General features: G+C 38.5%; 1 protein-coding gene across 13 annotated transcripts in view; it reads right to left on the bottom strand.

Annotated features, from left to right (window-relative positions):
- UNC79 (unc-79 homolog, NALCN channel complex subunit) overlaps positions 1-18872 on the bottom strand; it is a 246213-nt gene that overhangs the window by 179977 nt on the left and 47364 nt on the right. For all 13 annotated transcript variants that reach the window (XM_073895820.1, XM_073895813.1, XM_073895819.1 and 10 more), the window contains 3 exons: positions 11351-11443; positions 4577-4632; positions 3749-3878 (listed from right to left, as the gene is read on the bottom strand). In XM_073895820.1, the coding sequence (XP_073751921.1) occupies positions 3749-3878; positions 4577-4632; positions 11351-11443 (279 nt within the window). The remainder of the gene's footprint in view (positions 1-3748; positions 3879-4576; positions 4633-11350; positions 11444-18872) is intronic.

The raw sequence follows: 18872 nt of genomic DNA, 5'->3' as shown, positions 1-18872 counted from the left end.
CTTGTGGAAATAAAATAACAAAAAGATAAACAAGAACTCAATAATGGAGAAGTTGCAACATAAAAGGTAGAACTTCTGGCACGTGTATACAACTCAAGAATCCAACAGTACTAATATAAAGTTAGGTATCTGGTAGCCTAGACCAAAGTCTAACCTTGTAGTGCTTATCTTTAGTTATTCTTTACCACGTTTGCAACAAACTGTCTTGGAAATGTATCTTGTGCCACATCTTTTGGTTCATAGTTCAGACAGAAACTATACAACAACTGGTGCTGATCTAAATTATTTACTAGTTGAGACACAGTCACCAAAAAAAGGCTAAATAATTTCTTTCTCCCCCCACAGAAGCAGAGCTTTATAGAACAACATAATGGCTATTTCCATTGCCAAGAAAACTTCCTGTAATTTTTGCATCTTTAAGACTCATACTTAATGACCAAAATAACTGAAGTAGTTTTTGTTCTTGATAAATAGCAATAAGCCCAAAAGAGGCAAACACTGTAGATTACCAAATCCTCAGTGTTTGATCTTCTTCATATAAGCTCTAATTATTCCTATGTTACTATGCTTAAAAAGCAACAAATAACTTATATACACATACATGTACAGTTAAACTAATGGTCAATTACTAACAATTATTAAATCTACATGGCTATAAGTGTGTTCATAGTATTATTCTTTAAACTTTTCTGTATTTTAAAAATGTCACAATAGAAGCTTGGGATGGAAACCTTGTATAATTATATACAATATGAACTCCTTTTGTTTTAAAATATGCATCAAAAAAACTAGAGAGAAATATACCAAAATGTTAACACTGGTCATTCCTAGGTAGCAATATTTTTTTCCTTATTATATATTTCTATAATTTTTCTAAAAGCAAAGTTTCCTTTTAAAAAATTAATTTTACTTTTTAAAAAAGAAATAAATCATTCAGAAAGTATATAAAAGTTGCTGGTCCCTAAGAAAGTATTTTATCTTTGAGTTTCCAAGCCCATAAAATTCTGTATCCATATAATTTTTATCATTAAGAATAATGTATATTTAGAGTTGGAGTGACATCTAAATACTGATGATACCCTTCAGTGCATATTTCACTGTGGCAGACATTGTAGAAAATTTCTAATGCTCCAGCTAAAGTTTAACAAAAGAACTGAATTGACAGAAGTGATGTCATACGGTTAGAACAGGAAAATGTGGCTTTTCAATGAAGATAATCTAAGTTCAAATTCAAGCTGTGTTCCTTTATTATCTGTGTGAATTTAGGGATGTCACTCAAATTCTGTGTCCCACTCATCACCTGCAACATTAAAACAAGAAAATCTACCTCTCAAGATTTTTTTTTTTTGAGGACTGAGAAAATGTCTATAAGACCCAATAGGATGCTTGGTCCATAACTGTGTTCAGATGGGAAAAGGCTAAAATATTGAGATAGAAGCAACTAGAACAATGTCTGACAAACAGCCAGTGCTAGATAAATAGTAATATATGGACCAGAACGATTGATTTTTTTCCAATGATCTCTTGTTTCCTGTACAGAATGCCATGATCCACTAAAATGGGGATTCCAAGAGAGTTGCTTCCCCAGGACCTTGGACAGTACCTGGCAGGTAGCAGGCACATAATGCCACACGGTTGAAAGAATGGAAGTGGGTGGAGGTATGATCACAGGAATGGACAAAAGGATGGATGCCAGTAGACAGAGACATCTTGTTCAGGTAGGCCAAGAGAAGAAGAAAGAGTCGCTCTGATCTTTGTAGGCATAGACTGAGCTATTCTGGGGAGAGAGGTTCCGCTGGCTCTTCCCAGAGGGTACTGTCACAGGAGTAAACGGAAGCCACTGTCAGTTTGCGAGGCTTCTGGGATATTCTGAACAGACAAATCTCACTGTGTTGGTTTCTCCCTTTAAAACCTGTCGGTGGTTTCCCAATTCCTTCACAGGCCCTGCCAGGCTTTCTGCTTATCTCTAGCTGCTCTCCTCCTGTCACTCCATTGTCTGGCTACACATAACATTTTCCAGTTCCTAAATGGGATCATGCTATCTCTGGCCTCCAAGTCTGAACCCATGCTATTCCTTCTGCCTCAAATCTACATTTTATCCACTCATGATTCACTCTCCCTTTGACATCCAGAGTGTGCATTATCTTTCAGGTATCGGCTTACCTGTCACTCACTTGAAAACCTTCCTTGACAACTTAACCCTCCCCAAACCTGCCCACCATCATGGGAGTTCAGAGGCCCCTGTTGCATATTTCCACAGGTCTCTGTATTTGTTCTACCTTAGTACTTACTACACTATAAAATGGTTTCCTGGTATTTTCCAGAAAACTGGAATGTACGTGGCAAGATATTAGTGATTTGGGTCTGCTTTTTTTCATTGCTTTACCACTCAGTGGCTAGAATAACACCTGGCTGATAGTAGACAGTTCATAAATATTTGTTGAGTAAGTGACTCAATTTCCATCTCCAAATTGCATTAAGCTCCATGGGGTCTGGTTCTGAATTGGTTCTTACATCATCAAGAAATAGGCCTGGCTCATAAAAGAAACTCTTCAAATATTTATCAAGTAAGTAAATTTCATTTGATACCAGTTCTCCATTCATATATCATGTAAATGCTTATTTCAGGGATCTACTGAGAAGAAGTTGAATATTTCAGTCATTTCATCTATGTTATTAATCTTCCAACTTTTTTCCTGTTTTTACAAATTATCCACTTAGCAACACTTAAGCATTCCCTACTATCCATGATTTAAAATGCCAGTGATACCAATTTCCATTTGTTAAAAAGGTACTATTTACCTTCATTGTTTTAATTAACATTATTGCTACCAGTAAAGCCAATATTATTTGTTCTGAATTTAGAATAAGCCCACCAAAGACCAATAAAGCCCAAAAAACAGGTGTTAATATCTCTAACATTTGGCTTTAATCAGGAACATAAATCAGACACCTGAATTAAATTAAATCCCCTTTGAACCAGCTCAAATCACCTTTGGAAAGACAATACCAAGAAAGGAGATTCTCAGAGCATCAGTGCAGAATCTCACAATAACTCAAATAAAAGCTAACCTTGCCAAAATATCCCCCTCGCCTATTTTCATAAAAATATATAGACAACTAAATGGGGGGAGAGGGTAGTCAGGGGCATCAGAAACTCCGTCAGCCATAGGTTCCCTCTTTGATTTTACAATATGTAAACATAAACAACACATAGGACCTGACACTTGTTTGTTTTTTGGTACGTGTAGCCTTTACATTCGAATTCAATGTCTATTTCTTAGTTATTAGTTATACAAATATGCACTGATTGTTGACTCTTCCTGTCCAACTAGACAGGAAGGGTCACTTAATTTTTATTTAGCGTATAAACTGGTAATGTCAAATATGCAAGTCTTCTTATCCAAGCAGAATTAGCCAGTTGGGGTTTTGCCAAATGGTGGGCAAATCTGCAGCAACACCCACTGTTCACACGTCTGATTAAGGTTAGCCATAGTTAGAACCCAAGTCCAGGTGTATCGCAAGCAAGACTGAGACTTGGGCAATTTGCTATGGTGTCATAGAGGCTCTTGAAATCAATTTTCATCCATGTATTTTATACCACCCAGTTTCAGAAAGGGTTAATGACAATATCTAAAGGCATATAAATAAAAATCCAGCCAGATTTTAAAAAAAATAAGAAATCGGTAAGGTAAATGTGGCATAAGATAAATAAAAATGGGGCATGACAGGGTTATTTCCTCCTTACCTGTGTACTGCAAGCCCCTGTATTCACTTATTGCCCCAGGAGGCTTTAAATTGGGCCAGTAATGGAACAACATTTGCACAGCTGGAGGTTTCACCTGTGAAGGCCCGTAGGCTATTACATACAAAAGATCCTAGAGGAAGCAGGAAGCATACTTTGACTTAGCATCATCAAATAAAGATGAAAATCGTTCATTCAACATTACCAAAGCAGTGTAAAATCCAATAGAAGCGTTGAGTGGTTCCTTCCCCACCCCCCCACCCCGCCCCCGGCATCTCATCATCCAGGTGTGCTTCTCAGATGAGATCATATTAAAATATCATTTTTTATTATTTATTTATGGGTCCTGTAAATAAGCACCTCCCCTCCCTTCCAGGTAAAGATCAAACTACACCGTCTTTTAACAAATTCTTCTCTACTCCAGGTTAATGTTAAAGGAGAACTTTAGAATAGCATGAACCAGTTTGCCAAACACTGCATTTTTCACATATTTTCCTAAAACCCATTTCTTAACAATCCACATCTCCTATTTGAAAGAAGACAGGTTCTCGAGCAACATTTCAAATGAAATAAAATTGCCATGTAATATAGTATTTGCTAAATTCTAAGAATAAGAGCTATCCAATTACTTTTTCTGTCAGGCCACTGTGTTCTTCAAGTATCATTTCTGCTTTAAATAATAAATTAACCAGGAAGGAAACAATTCCAGGTCCTGCCACATCAAAATAAAAAGACATCAATAAATTCGACCTGTTTTAATAGGCAAAATATTTTCACTCCATTATATAAAATGGGTTTGTGGCTATGAGTTAAATTTGGCCCAAAACTTACTTTCCAGACTTCTTGCTTATATTTCATGAGGCATTCCAATAATTGACAATGATACACTGTAAGGAAGAAAATATAATTTGAACACAAATTATAAACATCACATAAAATATCCTTTGAGATATAATAATATATTAGTAAGACTTTTTATCTAATCATCAAATTAGAAGTGACTTATTTCCGAAAGAATGAAACTGGACCACTATCTTTACCCATACATAAGAATAAACTCAAAATGGATTAAATGTGAGACCTAAAACCATAAAACTTTTAAAAGAAAACATAAGCAGTCATCTCTTGCACATGGGCCTATGCCACATATTTATGGAAAGGTCTCCTCAGGGAAGAAAACAAAAGCAAAAATAATCTATTGGGACCACACCAAAATAAAAAGCTTTTTTGCACAGCAAAGGAAACCATCAACAAAACAAAAAGGCAATCTACCAAATAGGAGAAGATATTTGCAAGTAATATATCTGATAAGGAGTTAATATCCAGAACATATAAAGAATTTACACAATTCAACACCAAAAAAAAAACAAATAATCTGATTAAAACATGGACACAGGACCTGAACAGACATACAAACAGCCAAGAGACACATGAAAAGATGCTCAACAGCACTAATCATCAGGGAAATGCAAATCAAAACCACAGTGAGATACGTACGACCTCTTATCAGTCAGAATGGCTAGTGTCAAAAAGACAGGAAATGACAAGTGTTGTTAAGAATGTAGAGAAAGGGATGCCTGGGTGGCTCAGTTGGTTAAGCATCTGCCTTTGGCTCAGGTCGTGATCCCAGGGTTCTGGGATCGAGTCCCACATCGGGCTCCTTGCTTAGCAGGGAGTCTGCTTCTCCCCCTGCCTGCCACTCCCCCTGCTTGTGCTCTCTCTCTCTTTTTCTGACAAATAAATGAATAAAATCTTTAAAAAAAAAAAGAATGTAGAGAAAAAGGAACACTTCTGTACTGTCGGCAAGAATGTAAATTGGTACAACCCCTGTGGAAAACAATATGGAGTTTCCTCAAAAAATTAAAAATAGAAAAATACCATATAATCCAGTAATTCCACTATGGGTATTTACCCAAAGAAAACAAAAACACTAATTCAAAAAGATATGTGCAACCCTATGTTTATTGCAACAGTATTTACAATAGCCAAAGTATGGAAGCAATCTACGTGTCCATCAAGAGCTGAATGGATAAAGAAAAGGTGGTATATCATATATAAAGTGGAACATTACTCAGCCATAAAAAAGAATGTAATCTGGCCATTTGTGACAACATGGATAGACCCAGAGGATATCACACTAAGTGAAATAAGTCAGACAGGGAAAGACAAATACCTTATGATTTCATTTACATGTGGAATCTAAAAATCAAAACAAACGAACAAACAGAAACAGACTCATAAATACAGAGAACAAACTAGTGGTTGGCAGAGGGGAGGTGGGTGGGAGGATGGGCAAAACAGGTGAAGTGGATTAAGAGGCAGAAACTTCCAGTTATAAAATAAATAAGTCACAGAGATGAAAAGTACAGCACAGAGAATACAGTCAATAATATGGTAATAATACTGTATGTGACAGATGGTGACCACACTTATTACGGTGAGCACTGAATAATGTACAGAATTGTCAAATCACTAACTCATACACCTGAAACTAATATAATTGTATGTCAGCTATACTTCAATAATAAAATTTTTTAATAATAAAAATTGTCAATAAAATTAAAAATGACTTATTTCCTTATAGTAGTCATACATTTCAAAAATCATGTAAGCCCTTGACTTTATCAAGCTTTTTACTAAGATCCTTCATCTTTTTAACAAAAGAAATATTAAGGACAATCCCTAGTAATAATAATTATATAATATAAACTTACATCAATGTAATCAAGAACTACACAGGGGAAAAAAATGCCTAATAGCAACATTTATTGAGTGTTCATTATGTGTCAGGTATTGTGCTAAGAGCCTTATACATATTATCTCATAACCACCATGTTGCAGTGAGGAAACCTACTTAGCTTAGTTTCCTATCTTGCTCAAGTTTAGACAGATAGCAAATGAAAGACTGATGGATTAGCACGGGAGTCTTTCATCACTCAGGCACCAAGTCTACCTCGTTGAGGAATTCTTAGAAGCTACGAAACAGCAAGCTTCTTTCATTTGCTCATGTTTACTTGGGGAAAAAAGATACCTCCACCAAGTTAGACACCTGTTTTATATCTTCCCGAATCTGTCATCCAACCCTGTCATAGCCCTGAAGCAGGTTTCACTTTAGTCACTGATGACCTCTATGTCATTCAACTCAACAGACATACTTCAGTCTGCCTTTTACTTGACCTTCAGCAGCATTCAGTGCTGCGGACTCCTGTCTCCTTTTCAAAACACTCTCTTCCTTCGACTTCATGACTAACACTCTCCTATTACTTGTGGCAGACACTGTTGTTGCTACTCAACTGCTATCAACAACCTTTCTTCCTTGTCCATCCCCCAATGCACAGACCACAAAGCAAGATACTTCCTCAGACCCCCATGGAGCTAGCGATGGCTGTGTGACTCAGTTCTGGCCAGTAAGACCTAAGAGAGAATCTGCTGAGAAGGGGGACTTCTGAAATATTTCTTCTCTGTGATAAAAGAGCCACAACAGGAGACCTTCCTCTAATTACCCTGATTGATCCTGTTACCTGTTTGTGGATGTGACCGGGTAAGAATAAAATAACCCCCACTGTGGCAGCCATCTTGCAAACCTGAGGGAAAGTCCAAGAGAAACACAATGGCGCCATCTCAGGCCCCTGCTACTGTGGTGCTATCTGTAAGACTTCCTACTAAGTAAACAAAGAACAAGTAAACAACAAACGTTCGCAGAGTTCAAAACTTCTGTTAGTCAGCCCAACACATCCTGACAGATACAACCTCTCTGCCTCTTCGGCAAGCTCATCCTCTTCCACTGGACCATTATCCGTTCGCGTTCCCGAAAGCCTGATCATAAGCTCACTCCACTTCTCATTCTATGCTCTCTCCTAAGCAATCTCACACTCATATACAACTTCAGGTACCATCTATATGCAATTTCATAAGGCCACTGGACACTTATGTGTAGGTTCAAAGTTCATCACCTCTAGCCCAGAGCTCTATACTGAGTTCCGGGCTCATAATACAACTTCCTAATTATCATTGCTTTTTTTTTTTTTTAAAGAAAGCTGATTTATTCACATTTTTGTGTTTTGGACATACAGAATTATTATTGAGATTATGCAGGAGGTTTTTTCCCAATTCGATTGAGATAAAATTGACATGGAACACTGTATTAGTCCAAGGTATGCCATCTCCTCTTAAATGTCTCAGAGACACCTCGAATATGATGCCCAAAACAGATTCGTAAGCATCCCTCAGACACCTGGTTTTCTTCTTCCAGTGTCTCCTTTCTCAATGAATAGAACCACCACACATTCAGTTTTGCAAGCCAAAAATTCACTATATCTGATAAGTCGCCAAATCCCATCAATTTTACTTTCTACATACTTTGTGCAGTCTCACTGCCCCTGCCTTTTTTACATGCCCAGACAAATGGCATGGCTCCTCCTGGGTCAATCTTCATCCACTATTTGTAATCCATTCTCAACTGCAGTCGGGGTGACATACACACAACCACCCAAAGTCCTCCAGTGCCTTCCCATTAGACTCAGATAAACACTGGACTCCCAAACAGAGCCCATACATCCTGCATGTTCTGGCCCACAGACGCCCCCAGTCTCACCTCCCATGAGGCAGCCCTCACTCTGAGCTCCAGCTATACCAATCTCTCAGTCCCACCTGCTTGCCAGGCTTCCCTCTGACACACAAGACTCTTCTACCTGAATCCCCCACCCCCTGTAGCCTTGTTAATGCTACTCATCCTTAAGTCCTCAGAGCAAAGGTTACTTCCCCAGAGAAGCCCTCTCTGACCTCTTCAATAAAAGGAAATTCCCTTTTATAGGGGCTCATTATGCAAAAGTATATCTTTCCAAGAGCTTGTCACAGCTGAAACTTTACATTTGCTTTTTTTTTTTTTTTTTCCAGAGAGGGAGAAAGAGGCGGGGGCAAGGGGCAGAGGAAAAGAGAGAATCTTAAACAGGCTCCATGCTCAGCAAGGAGCCAGTGCGGGGCTTGAGCTCACGACCCTGAGATTATGACCTGAGCTGAAATCAAGAGTTGGATGCTTAACTGACTGAGCCACTTTACATCTGCTTTTATAATTATTTAATTCATGTCTTCTCCCACCACTACCATATAAGTTTCATGAGGCAGGGGCAGAGGTCAGTTCTGTTTTGCTAACCAGGATGTCTCCGGTGTCTGGCACAGACTAGTTATTCAGTGACTATTTATTGAATACATAAATAGTCAATATATTTATTGAATATATAAATAGTCCTCTAGAATTGGAATTTTGTTCTTAAGCCATCAGTGAGTTCTCAAGTACAGATGTCCCAGGCCACTTTCTCTTTCGCCATATGTCTGTCACACAAACCCAGTTCAGAGCAGTCCCCTGACTGCCCCATGAACAGACCCGGAGAGTCCCTTTGTGTAAACTGCTTGCCCTCCCAGATTGCCGCCCCCCACTTACCCTATCAATCAAAACGTTATCCATATTTTAAGACCCATACTTTGCTCAAGGGGCACAAAGATTTCTCTGATCATTTCAATCCATAGAGTTCTCTCCGTCTGATGAATTAATACTACCTATAGTATTTATTTTGTACTTTTCACATACTACCTTACATTGTAAATTAATGATTTATGTGAATATGCCTAATACTTCCAAAGAGACATAAGCTCCATAGCAAGCACTATGCCTTACGCTTCCGGGTGGTTTTTCACAATGTCTAGCTCAGAGCCGTGAACAAAGGACTTAGTTAGTTGAACAAGGTCTGTGCACCACCCTTGATATGCCATGGGCTACAAGGACCAAGATGCTACTTGCTGCCTCCCCATAAAAATTCAAAGAAAATGGAGCCCTGCCACTGGGTCCCTGAGACCCCCCTGGTGGGTATCACCTCACTCTTGACACTTTCCCACAACACAACACTAGTTGTGGGTCCCAAATGTCATTTTTAGCATGGAAGAGCTGGCTACAAACATTCTCCATGAACAGATGAAGATACAGATTTGGAAATAAAAGAAGTAACGCAGTCTGATCATAGTGGTTCCCAGCGAAACACTCGAATCCAAGAAGAAAATGGCAGATCATAGCGATTTGCATTGCTCTTTATTGAGCATTTACAATGTGCCCGTCCCTAGGCAAGGCAAGCACCTGACATACACCAAACTCATCAAACGCTCATGACATGTTAGGCACTATAGGAATAGTTATTCCCACTTCAGAAATGAGGAAACTTGATCTTAGGGAAGTTGACAGTTAACACTAACTGGCAATTTTCTGGTGAGCTCAGACATGAACCCACAGACCTCTAACCTCAAAGCACATGATTTTAGGCCCCCTGCTTTACTGCCTCCCAACTTAGAAACTAGGACCAAAGCCTCAGGAGGAAACTTCAACTTACTAGACTCCAAATGAAGGGTGTTTTGGAAATACAATATATAAGAAATATAAATGACATTTTGAGGGTCCTCTAAGCCAGAGTGAGATATGAGATAGAACTTCCAAAAATCATATATTTGAATTACTCATACAATGACTCAATTACTCAAGGCACTTCATATTTAAAGGGTAACACTCCAAACGAAAAAGCATTAAGATTTAAACATGAAACATTCTTTCTGGGGCACCTGAGTGGCTCAGACTCTTGGTTTCGGCTCAGGTCATGATATCGGGGTCATGGGATCAAGCCCTGCCCTCAGGCTCTGCGTTCAGCACAGAGTCTGCTTGAGATTCTCTCTCCCTCTCCATCTGTCCCTCCTACCCTCTTACTCTCACTCTCTCTCAAACAAATAATCTTTTTTTAAAAAATGAAACATTTTTTCCTCACCCTGTGTCAAAAACTTATTATTTATAATGTAATTAAGTAGAAGGCTGAAAACAGTGCCACCAAATTTGTTCACTTTCCAAATCAACAATAAATGAAAATTAAAACTGAGTTCACATCTTAGCATGCGATGCCAACAGTCAACCCCTTTTTAGGTCAGTTTCCCAAAGTTCCTGTGTAATTATACTGATGAACGGAAATGAAACCTGTCCAAATCACTATTTATTGAAGAAATACAAGTCAAAACAATATATTATTTTTTGTCTGTCTAACAGAATATAAATTTTACAGTACTTGATGACAGGTTACAATGTACTCTCATATATAATTAGTGACACTACTAAAATTTTTTCAAGTCCCTTAATTCATTAATCCCTCTTTTATGAATTTATTCTAAGGAAATAATCAGAAAAATAGTAAAAAAAATTATGCTCAAGGATACCTGTGTGACATTAGAGTAGCAAATTCACAAAATATTAACAGTGGTTATCTTTAATCATTAGAATCCCAGTGATTTTTATAGTTCTAATTTAACTTATTCCTATACACTTGTACTCAATTTCTAATCAATGTCCTAAAATTATGTCCCCAAACATTCTAAAAATATCACTAGCCAGTAAGATTACTGCTAATAACAAAGACAAGGGGAAGTTATTTCAACTCAAAAGTCTGTCTTGTAACACATCTCCTTTGGTCTATCCACCAAGAGGAGGTCTTCTCACATGAGAATTTCTAGCCTACTCACTTCATATCTTCTTTAATAATTGTTTTTGAAATTAATCAAGCCACTCGAATTTCCACTGACCTGGGTTGGATGTGTATTGCATTGCAATCATTAGCATGGATGATGCAGACAGATTAACGTGGGCAGGAACGCCTTCTCTCCTTGAAGAACCCACTGAAACAAAACATTATTTCATTAGATACAATTAATCTATATATATAATTCTTATTTTGCATATAGTGTGAGAGCTGGGAAGATACTTTTTAAAAAAAAAGTCTCAACCAATTCAATGGCTGTTTTGCACAAATAAAACCACAAAAATCTGGCCTAGCATAGAAATGCCACAACTGTCATCATCAATGGCAAACATTTTGTGAGAATCTACAAGAAGCAGAAACAGTGCCAGAGGTGATGTAATGGCTTTATCAGAGATGTACTTAGATGTGATCTCTGCTCCCAAGATGTTTATACCTAGGTGGAAAAGAAAGGAAAAACAAAATCTTCCACGTGCCCTAAAGGCATGTCGAAGGTTATCCCAATAAAAGTAAAAATACGCAATGAATCATGGAACACTACATCAAAAACTAATGATGACTGTATGATGACTAACATAAATAACATAATAAAATTAAATTAAATTTAAAAAAACGTAAAAATAAAAGGTTTATTTATTTTGAACCTAACTTGAATGTGTTAACTTTTAGAAAGGCAGATGAAATAATAGTCTGCTTATAATGGGGACCTTATTAATTCAGTCACACATAGAAATTTCAAATCACGTTATTATAAAAAATTATGTATTAACTTAAAAATTATTTTCAACTCTCACAGATCATGAAACAGTTTTATTCAAACCTTCACATGTAAGTCATCAGCAGCATCTCCATCACCATGAGAATAACTTTTTTAGCTTTCCAGAGCTTACCATCTCCATATCCAACTGAGTTGTTTGAAAGAAAGCACTTTTTGAATCTCTGAATAACACTGTCACTGAACATTTTATCCTGTGCCACAAGTATTCAGTTACAAAGCAAGCTGGTTTCTTCCAAACTCATCTTACAGCTGTGTATCCATGGTCTCCACATGATAACCACTTACATCCTGCTTTTAAGACATACTTAAGTGGCTTGTTTACAATGACATCCAACACTATATTATATTTCTTTCTCTCTCCTTTTTAGTGGCATATCAGGTAACTCCAAGTAGCATTCAAAACTAGCACCGATGGAGGTCATTCAAGATCATACTCCAAAAAGTTGTTGTCTCCAAAGAGTACTTTATTATTCTAACCAGTAATTGAGAGAGGGTCCACATGGGAGAAGCTTTAAAATTACTCAAATATAAAATGAATTCCTTTTCTCAGGGATAATTGCAGAAGCAGGAGAAACCTCTTCTTATAGTTAGGCTTGTGTGACAAATTGTCAAGAAAGCATGAACAGAATGGTGTCCCGTGAGTATGACACCCTCCATTAGCCAACTCTCAATGTCCTACACACAATGGAGAAAACCACTTATGTGGGCAACAACAAAAAAGCAGATGACCCACAAATCTGCTTTATTTTATTTTATTTTACATTAAAGTGCAGTACATGGAAATAATATCTCACCTCCATCCATAAAGAATAAGGCAACTTATAATAAAATACATGTATGAAAGAACCATTAAAACATGAATATAAGATTTGTCATATAATAACAGAGGGAAAACACAGAAAATTTAACATGATTCTATTCTTTTCTTCGCATGAAAGACTTTGAGCGCCACAATAGAAATAAGCAAGCAAAAAACTAAAACAGAGGTATCATTAGTTTTATTCAGGTTCCATTTCCCTGAATTTGCTTTTATTAATCACTTGCAGCTGGGCTGCTTCTACCCCACCAAGCAGGCGAGAGTCGGGTAGATAAACTAGTTTGGCTGTGCAATATAAATGAGTATTAATAATTATACAAAGATATGCAGATCAGGTCAATGCTCTTAGATGGTAAAGTTGGTCAATCAAGTGTGATTAATCAAGTAAAGAGAACTTTGAATCAAATCCTAAAGAACAAGATGCAGTTGTTCTCAGACTTTAGCCAGGGAGCTTGTTCAAATTCAGCTTTAGGGCTCATATCTAGAATCTAACTCTGTCAGTTTGGAAGCAGAAAAGCTTTAATAAGCACATCAAGTGGTTGGGTTTTTTTTTATTTTGTTTTGTTTTTTTAATTTATTTGACACAGAGAGAGAAAGAAAGCAGAAGCAGGGGGAGCGGCAGAGGGAGAAGCAGGCTGCCTCCCTGCTGAGCCGAGAGCCCCATGAGGCTCCATCCCAGGACCCTGGGATCATGACCTGAGCCAAAGGCAGTCACTTAACCAACTGAGCCACCCAGGCACCCCACATCCAGTGGTGTTGACGCAGGTGGGCCCTGAGCCTGGTGGCAGGAGCATCACCAGAGGGGAAATAAGAAAGGTATCCAGGTGTGGGAGGGAGAACTGCATGGCCCTTTGCCCTTTGTTTAAGGGGGTGTGGGGGTTGGGGAAGGAAAGTCTTATCTCTGACATACTGGAGGAAAAATAATTACATATATTTAAATAATTATATACATATACATATATATGATCCTCTTGGGACAAGGGTTTTTACCTTTGTTGAAATTCATCTGAAACTTTTTAATAATAAACGTTTCTAAAAAAAAAAATAAAAACTATAAAGGGAGCCTGAGAATCCCTGTGCCTGGAGGCCTTTAAAAATGGGAGAAATGCCCAAAATGTCTCAATGATTTAGGTGAGGTCTATTTGGAGAAGAGCCCAAATGGCTCAGTGACCTTTGGTTGTCTCTTTTACCCCTACAAATCCATGCTCTCCCTCAAGTGTGGTCAACCACAAAGCCAAAAGCATTCCCCTGGCTCAAGCCCTAGGAAACTGGCTCCAGCACCTCTATAAACAGACAGTGCCTTGCAGTTGCTTAGCCTTCTAACAGACTGAATAAAATCACTGCAATTCTAATTAATAAACATGCACAGGCACACATGATTTATTGAATCTTGGTAAAAAGGCATGCATGATGTAAACAGATGTGCAGCTTGTCCCCATGAGGGTATATAAAGCCAAAGCTACATACAATGGAAGGAAGAAGAGAATTAATCAAAATAAGAAAATTTTACACTTAATATTGTGCTCAGGAAATATAATTACAAGTTTTAAGACCTATTTCTTGATTCTCCTGGCACCACCAGAATAACCATTATCAGCATCCCTTTCCTCTATGAGCAATAACAATTCCTTAATCTGTTCCTGCATTTTATAGTTCCTAATGTACTATCATGTATAGCTCTTATATGATTCTCACCAAAAGAAATAAATAAGTAGGGGTGCCTGGGTGACTCAGTCGATTACATGTCCAACTCTTGATTTCACTCAGGTCATGATCTCACGGTTGTGAGATCCAGCCCGTGTCGGGCTCCATGCTGGGTGTGGAGCTGCTTAAGATTCTCTCTCTCTCTCCCTTTCCCTTCCCCCCACGCTGCCACCACTTGTACTGTCTCTCTCTCAAGTAAATAAATAAATAAAACTTAAATAAATAAATATATGGGGAAAGCCATTTTATAAAGAGGAATCAGACTATTTGCATGAGAGCACCAACTTAATTATTAGTACTACAGCCCAAGTCACTTGACTTCACAGGCAATGTTCAAAATTCACGTAAAAATTCAATATTTTTTCCATACCTCCTACGTACCAGGCATTGTCTCTAGAGACAGCCATAAACAAGACAGGCAAGCCGTTGTCCTTATGGAGCTTAAATGCTCAAGCTATGCCATCCAATATGGTAGCCACTAGTCACATGTAGCTATTTAAATTTAAGTGAATTAAACTTCAATTAAATTACAAAATCAGTTCTTCAGTCTCATTAGATACATTTCAAGTGCTCAGGTGCCCTGTGTGGCTAGAGTATTAGCACAGAAATTTATAAAACATTTCCATCGCTGCGGAAATTTCTACGGACAATGCCGTTCTAGAGGAACAGGCAAACAACCGTGAAGAAATACAAAGCAGGGCAAAGGGATAGGTGGAAAGTGATGGAAGGTTCTGTTTCAGTTTGAGGGTAGGGAAGGGCATCTCAAAAGATAAGACATTTGAGCTGAGACCTAAAGAGAGTGAGGAAGAATGACAGGACCATTTGGGAGAAGGCCTCCTGAGACAGAGGAAAATCCTCGTGTCTTTACGGAATTGCAGAATGGCCAATGCAGACTGCACGGAGTGAACACTGACGGGGCAGTAATGAAGTAACAAAGTCGCAGCAGTAGCCAGAGCACAGAGGGCCTTGTGGGCTAAGGAAGGACGCTGAATTTGATTGGTCAGAGTGACGGAATGTGATGTAGGTAGTGACGTGGTCTGGTTTACGTGTTCGGAGCTTAGCTCTGGCTGTTGGGTGGAAAACAACTGTAGGGTTGCTAAGAGTAGAAGCAGGGAGACCAGTTCAGAAACTACTAGACAGGTCTGGGTGAGAGATGGCAGTAAGGAGTAGTCTGAATTGGAATATATTTAAATAAACCCTACTAGCCTTATACTTTTGTAAGGGGTAAAGGTATGAGAGTCATCTGGAAAGAAGAAACACTTTCTGGTGCCATACAACAAAACCATTTCCTGTGCTTTGCCAGATTGCACTGCCCGCATTGGCAAGTGTTTTGTTTGTGTAAGCAGAGGTATTTGAGAAAGGGTTTGAGTACAAGGTACCTGTGCCTTCAGAAGGGCATATCAGTTCAACATAATGGGAAGACTGAGACACCATGACCCGAAAGTCAGTGCAGCATTAAAAGATGTGCAGACTGCTACGTAAATGAAAATCACAGAGATAAGACTGCCCATCAACAACGCAGAGGTGGGGGCACCTGGCTGGCTCAGTTGGCAGAGCATGCAACTCTTGATCTCGGGGTTATAAGTTCGAGACCCACGATGGGTGAAAAGACTAGTTTAAAAGAAAATGCAGAGGTTCTGTCAGATTCTATGAGATCAAAGCCTATTATAGCCATTTTTGTTTATTATACAACAAACTCTAGGGGAAAAAAAATCCCAAGCCCCAGAGGCTGGCCCCTTTTCTCCAGCAATATTTAAGACAATAAAACTTGAGGACAACATGTGAGTATGAGCAGAATATTGGAATTAGTCGCAATGAGATTTGACATGTCTGTCATATGTCTACGGGTTTGGTCTGTTATACATTTGTCTAACGTGATGCAATATCCAAAGGCCATTCCTGTATGATATCTCATGGTCTTCACAACAAACATGGGGTGTAGGCAGGGGAGATCATGATTATTCACAATTCTACAGCTAAGGAAACTGAAGTTTGATGAGGTTAAGAGATCTGCCAAGAATCGAAGGACTAAACAATTCAGCTCTTCTATTTCTATTCCAAAACATTTTCACCAATACAAACAACAAAGTTCTTACAGTATAATAAGACCTACTTTATAAAAAGGATCATTATCTAATAAAACAGGTTTCATATATAGAAGACTATTAAAATGTCATCAATACGTTGTGTTGGGTTCTGTCTTTTTTCCTATATATTTATTAGTTTTTGGAGGATCATAGAAACATCACACGCATCCTCTATAGTAGTAGTAGTAGAACAAAAATGATCCAGGGCCAATGGTCTAGAACCAGATATTCCATTAAACCACAGGATTGCTTTGAAGTCCAATGCAAAGATCTGAATGAACATTTATTTTTCCTAAGGGCAAATGACTTTTTGAGGAAATTTAAGTTGCATGAGACTGCACAGTCTGGGCTACCAAGATGCACTAGAAGGGTCTTTTACTGATATCATTGCTCATTGATATCACTGAAATAATATAGCCTACATCAATTAATGTTAATTTGGGATCTGCTTTTCTCTTCTCTGCCAACATCCCTATCATCTGCCCAACATCCATATTTTAATTTGGTCCACAAATCACAAATCCCCTATTGGAAAAAAAAGGTTTCCATGGTGAAATACTAATGATTTTTTCAATTCTTAGTAATTCTTTCATACATGTTTTTTTTTAATAAACAAAGCCTACTGCACACACTTGGAATACAAAGAAGTGTATCTTATTTATGGAAGGAGTTAAAAAGCAAAGGTTATGTCAAAGGAAATTTTGATAATAAATTGCAGTTTTCTCTGCAGCACCTCAAAAGGAGTTATTTAAAATAAAGGCACGGTACTCGGTTTATTTTTTATTTTTTTTTTAAAGATTTTTTATTTATTTATTTGAGAGAGAGAGAGAATGAGAGAGAGAACTCAAGAAGGGGGAGGGTCAGAGGGAGAAGCAGACTCCCTGCTGAGCAGGGAGCCCAATGTGGGGCTCGATGTGGGGCTCGATCCTGGGACTCCAGGATGATGACCTGAGCCGAAGGCAGTTGCTTAACCAACTGAGCCATCCAGGCGCCCCTTGGTTTATTGACAACGATGATGGGAAAGGTGTAAGTGATAAACATGCAGAGCCCTTACACTGACAGAGCTGGGATGCTTCATTTGATCCACTTCAGAGCTCAGAGCTTCATATTCTAGATTCTCAATGATACAAACATTTAAAAACTGTCCACATTTTACATTTCACCTTGCAAACACCACACCAAGGAGAGAAAAGCCTTCTTGTCTTGACGACTTTTGTCAAGTACTTGGAAAAAGCAACCTCCTTCATCCTAACCTCTCAGTCCTGAAATAAAAACATCCTGGAAGAAGTTAAATGCTCCCCTCTCTCTCATTTGGGTCAGAATTTCTAGACACTGAAGCAACTTCCAAAGACAGAAACAACATGGATGCAGGCAACAGACACATTCTGACGTCTGCTCGTTTTCACGTGATTAATTTGGAACCCACTCCCCTCTCTCTTTGGATCTGTGTCTTTGCAAAAAAACAAATACAAGAGAAACACCTGAATCATTTAATAGAATGTGCCTTTAAAGGGTATTACTACCATTTACTTTCAGAGATTTAAAGGTGACAAAAACTGGCTACTCCCCAACCCACAGGCATGGTAACAAGAAGCGGAAGTCGGGAGTAAGAAACTGAAACCAGGGCGCCTGGGTGGCTCAGTTGGTTAAGCGACTGCCTCCGGCTCAGGTCATGATCCTGGAGTCCCGGGATCGAGTCCCACATTCGAGGGGAGGGTGGTCTCGGGGGGGGGGGGGGGAGTCTGCTTCTCCCTCTGACCCCCCCCCCTCTCGTACTCTCTCTCTCTCTCTCAAATAAATAAAATCTTAAAAAAAAAGAAACTGAAACCAGAGCGACGAGATAAATGAACTGGATCAACAACTGGGTTAGAGGAAGGTATGTGCCTCTTACATAAAATAAGATTGATGTTTTTTCACCTAGAATTATTAAGCCAGAAATAATCTTCAAGATGGAACATGTTTTCCAAACCCCTCCTTTACAGCTGACAAAACAATGGAGTCCCAGAGACATAAACAGCTTGTTCATAATTTAAATGAGCACCAAGTCACTCTACTAATTAAGTATTAAAATTCACACAGATGTAATAAGGGTTCTAATGTGACTATAAGGCATGTTTTGGGGGTCTGTGCTTCTAATTAAGTAGAAATTAATGAGGATTAAGGATGAAGAAACAGGGATGCC

The sequence above is a fragment of the Callorhinus ursinus genome, unplaced genomic scaffold, assembly GCF_003265705.2.
Source record: "Callorhinus ursinus isolate GAN/ISIS: 27379988/994484 unplaced genomic scaffold, GSC_fseal_2.0 scaffold8, whole genome shotgun sequence".
Taxonomy (NCBI): domain Eukaryota; kingdom Metazoa; phylum Chordata; class Mammalia; order Carnivora; family Otariidae; genus Callorhinus; species Callorhinus ursinus.
The sequence above is the reverse complement of the archived record's forward strand: the minus strand, read 5'-3'. Positions and strand labels throughout refer to the sequence as shown.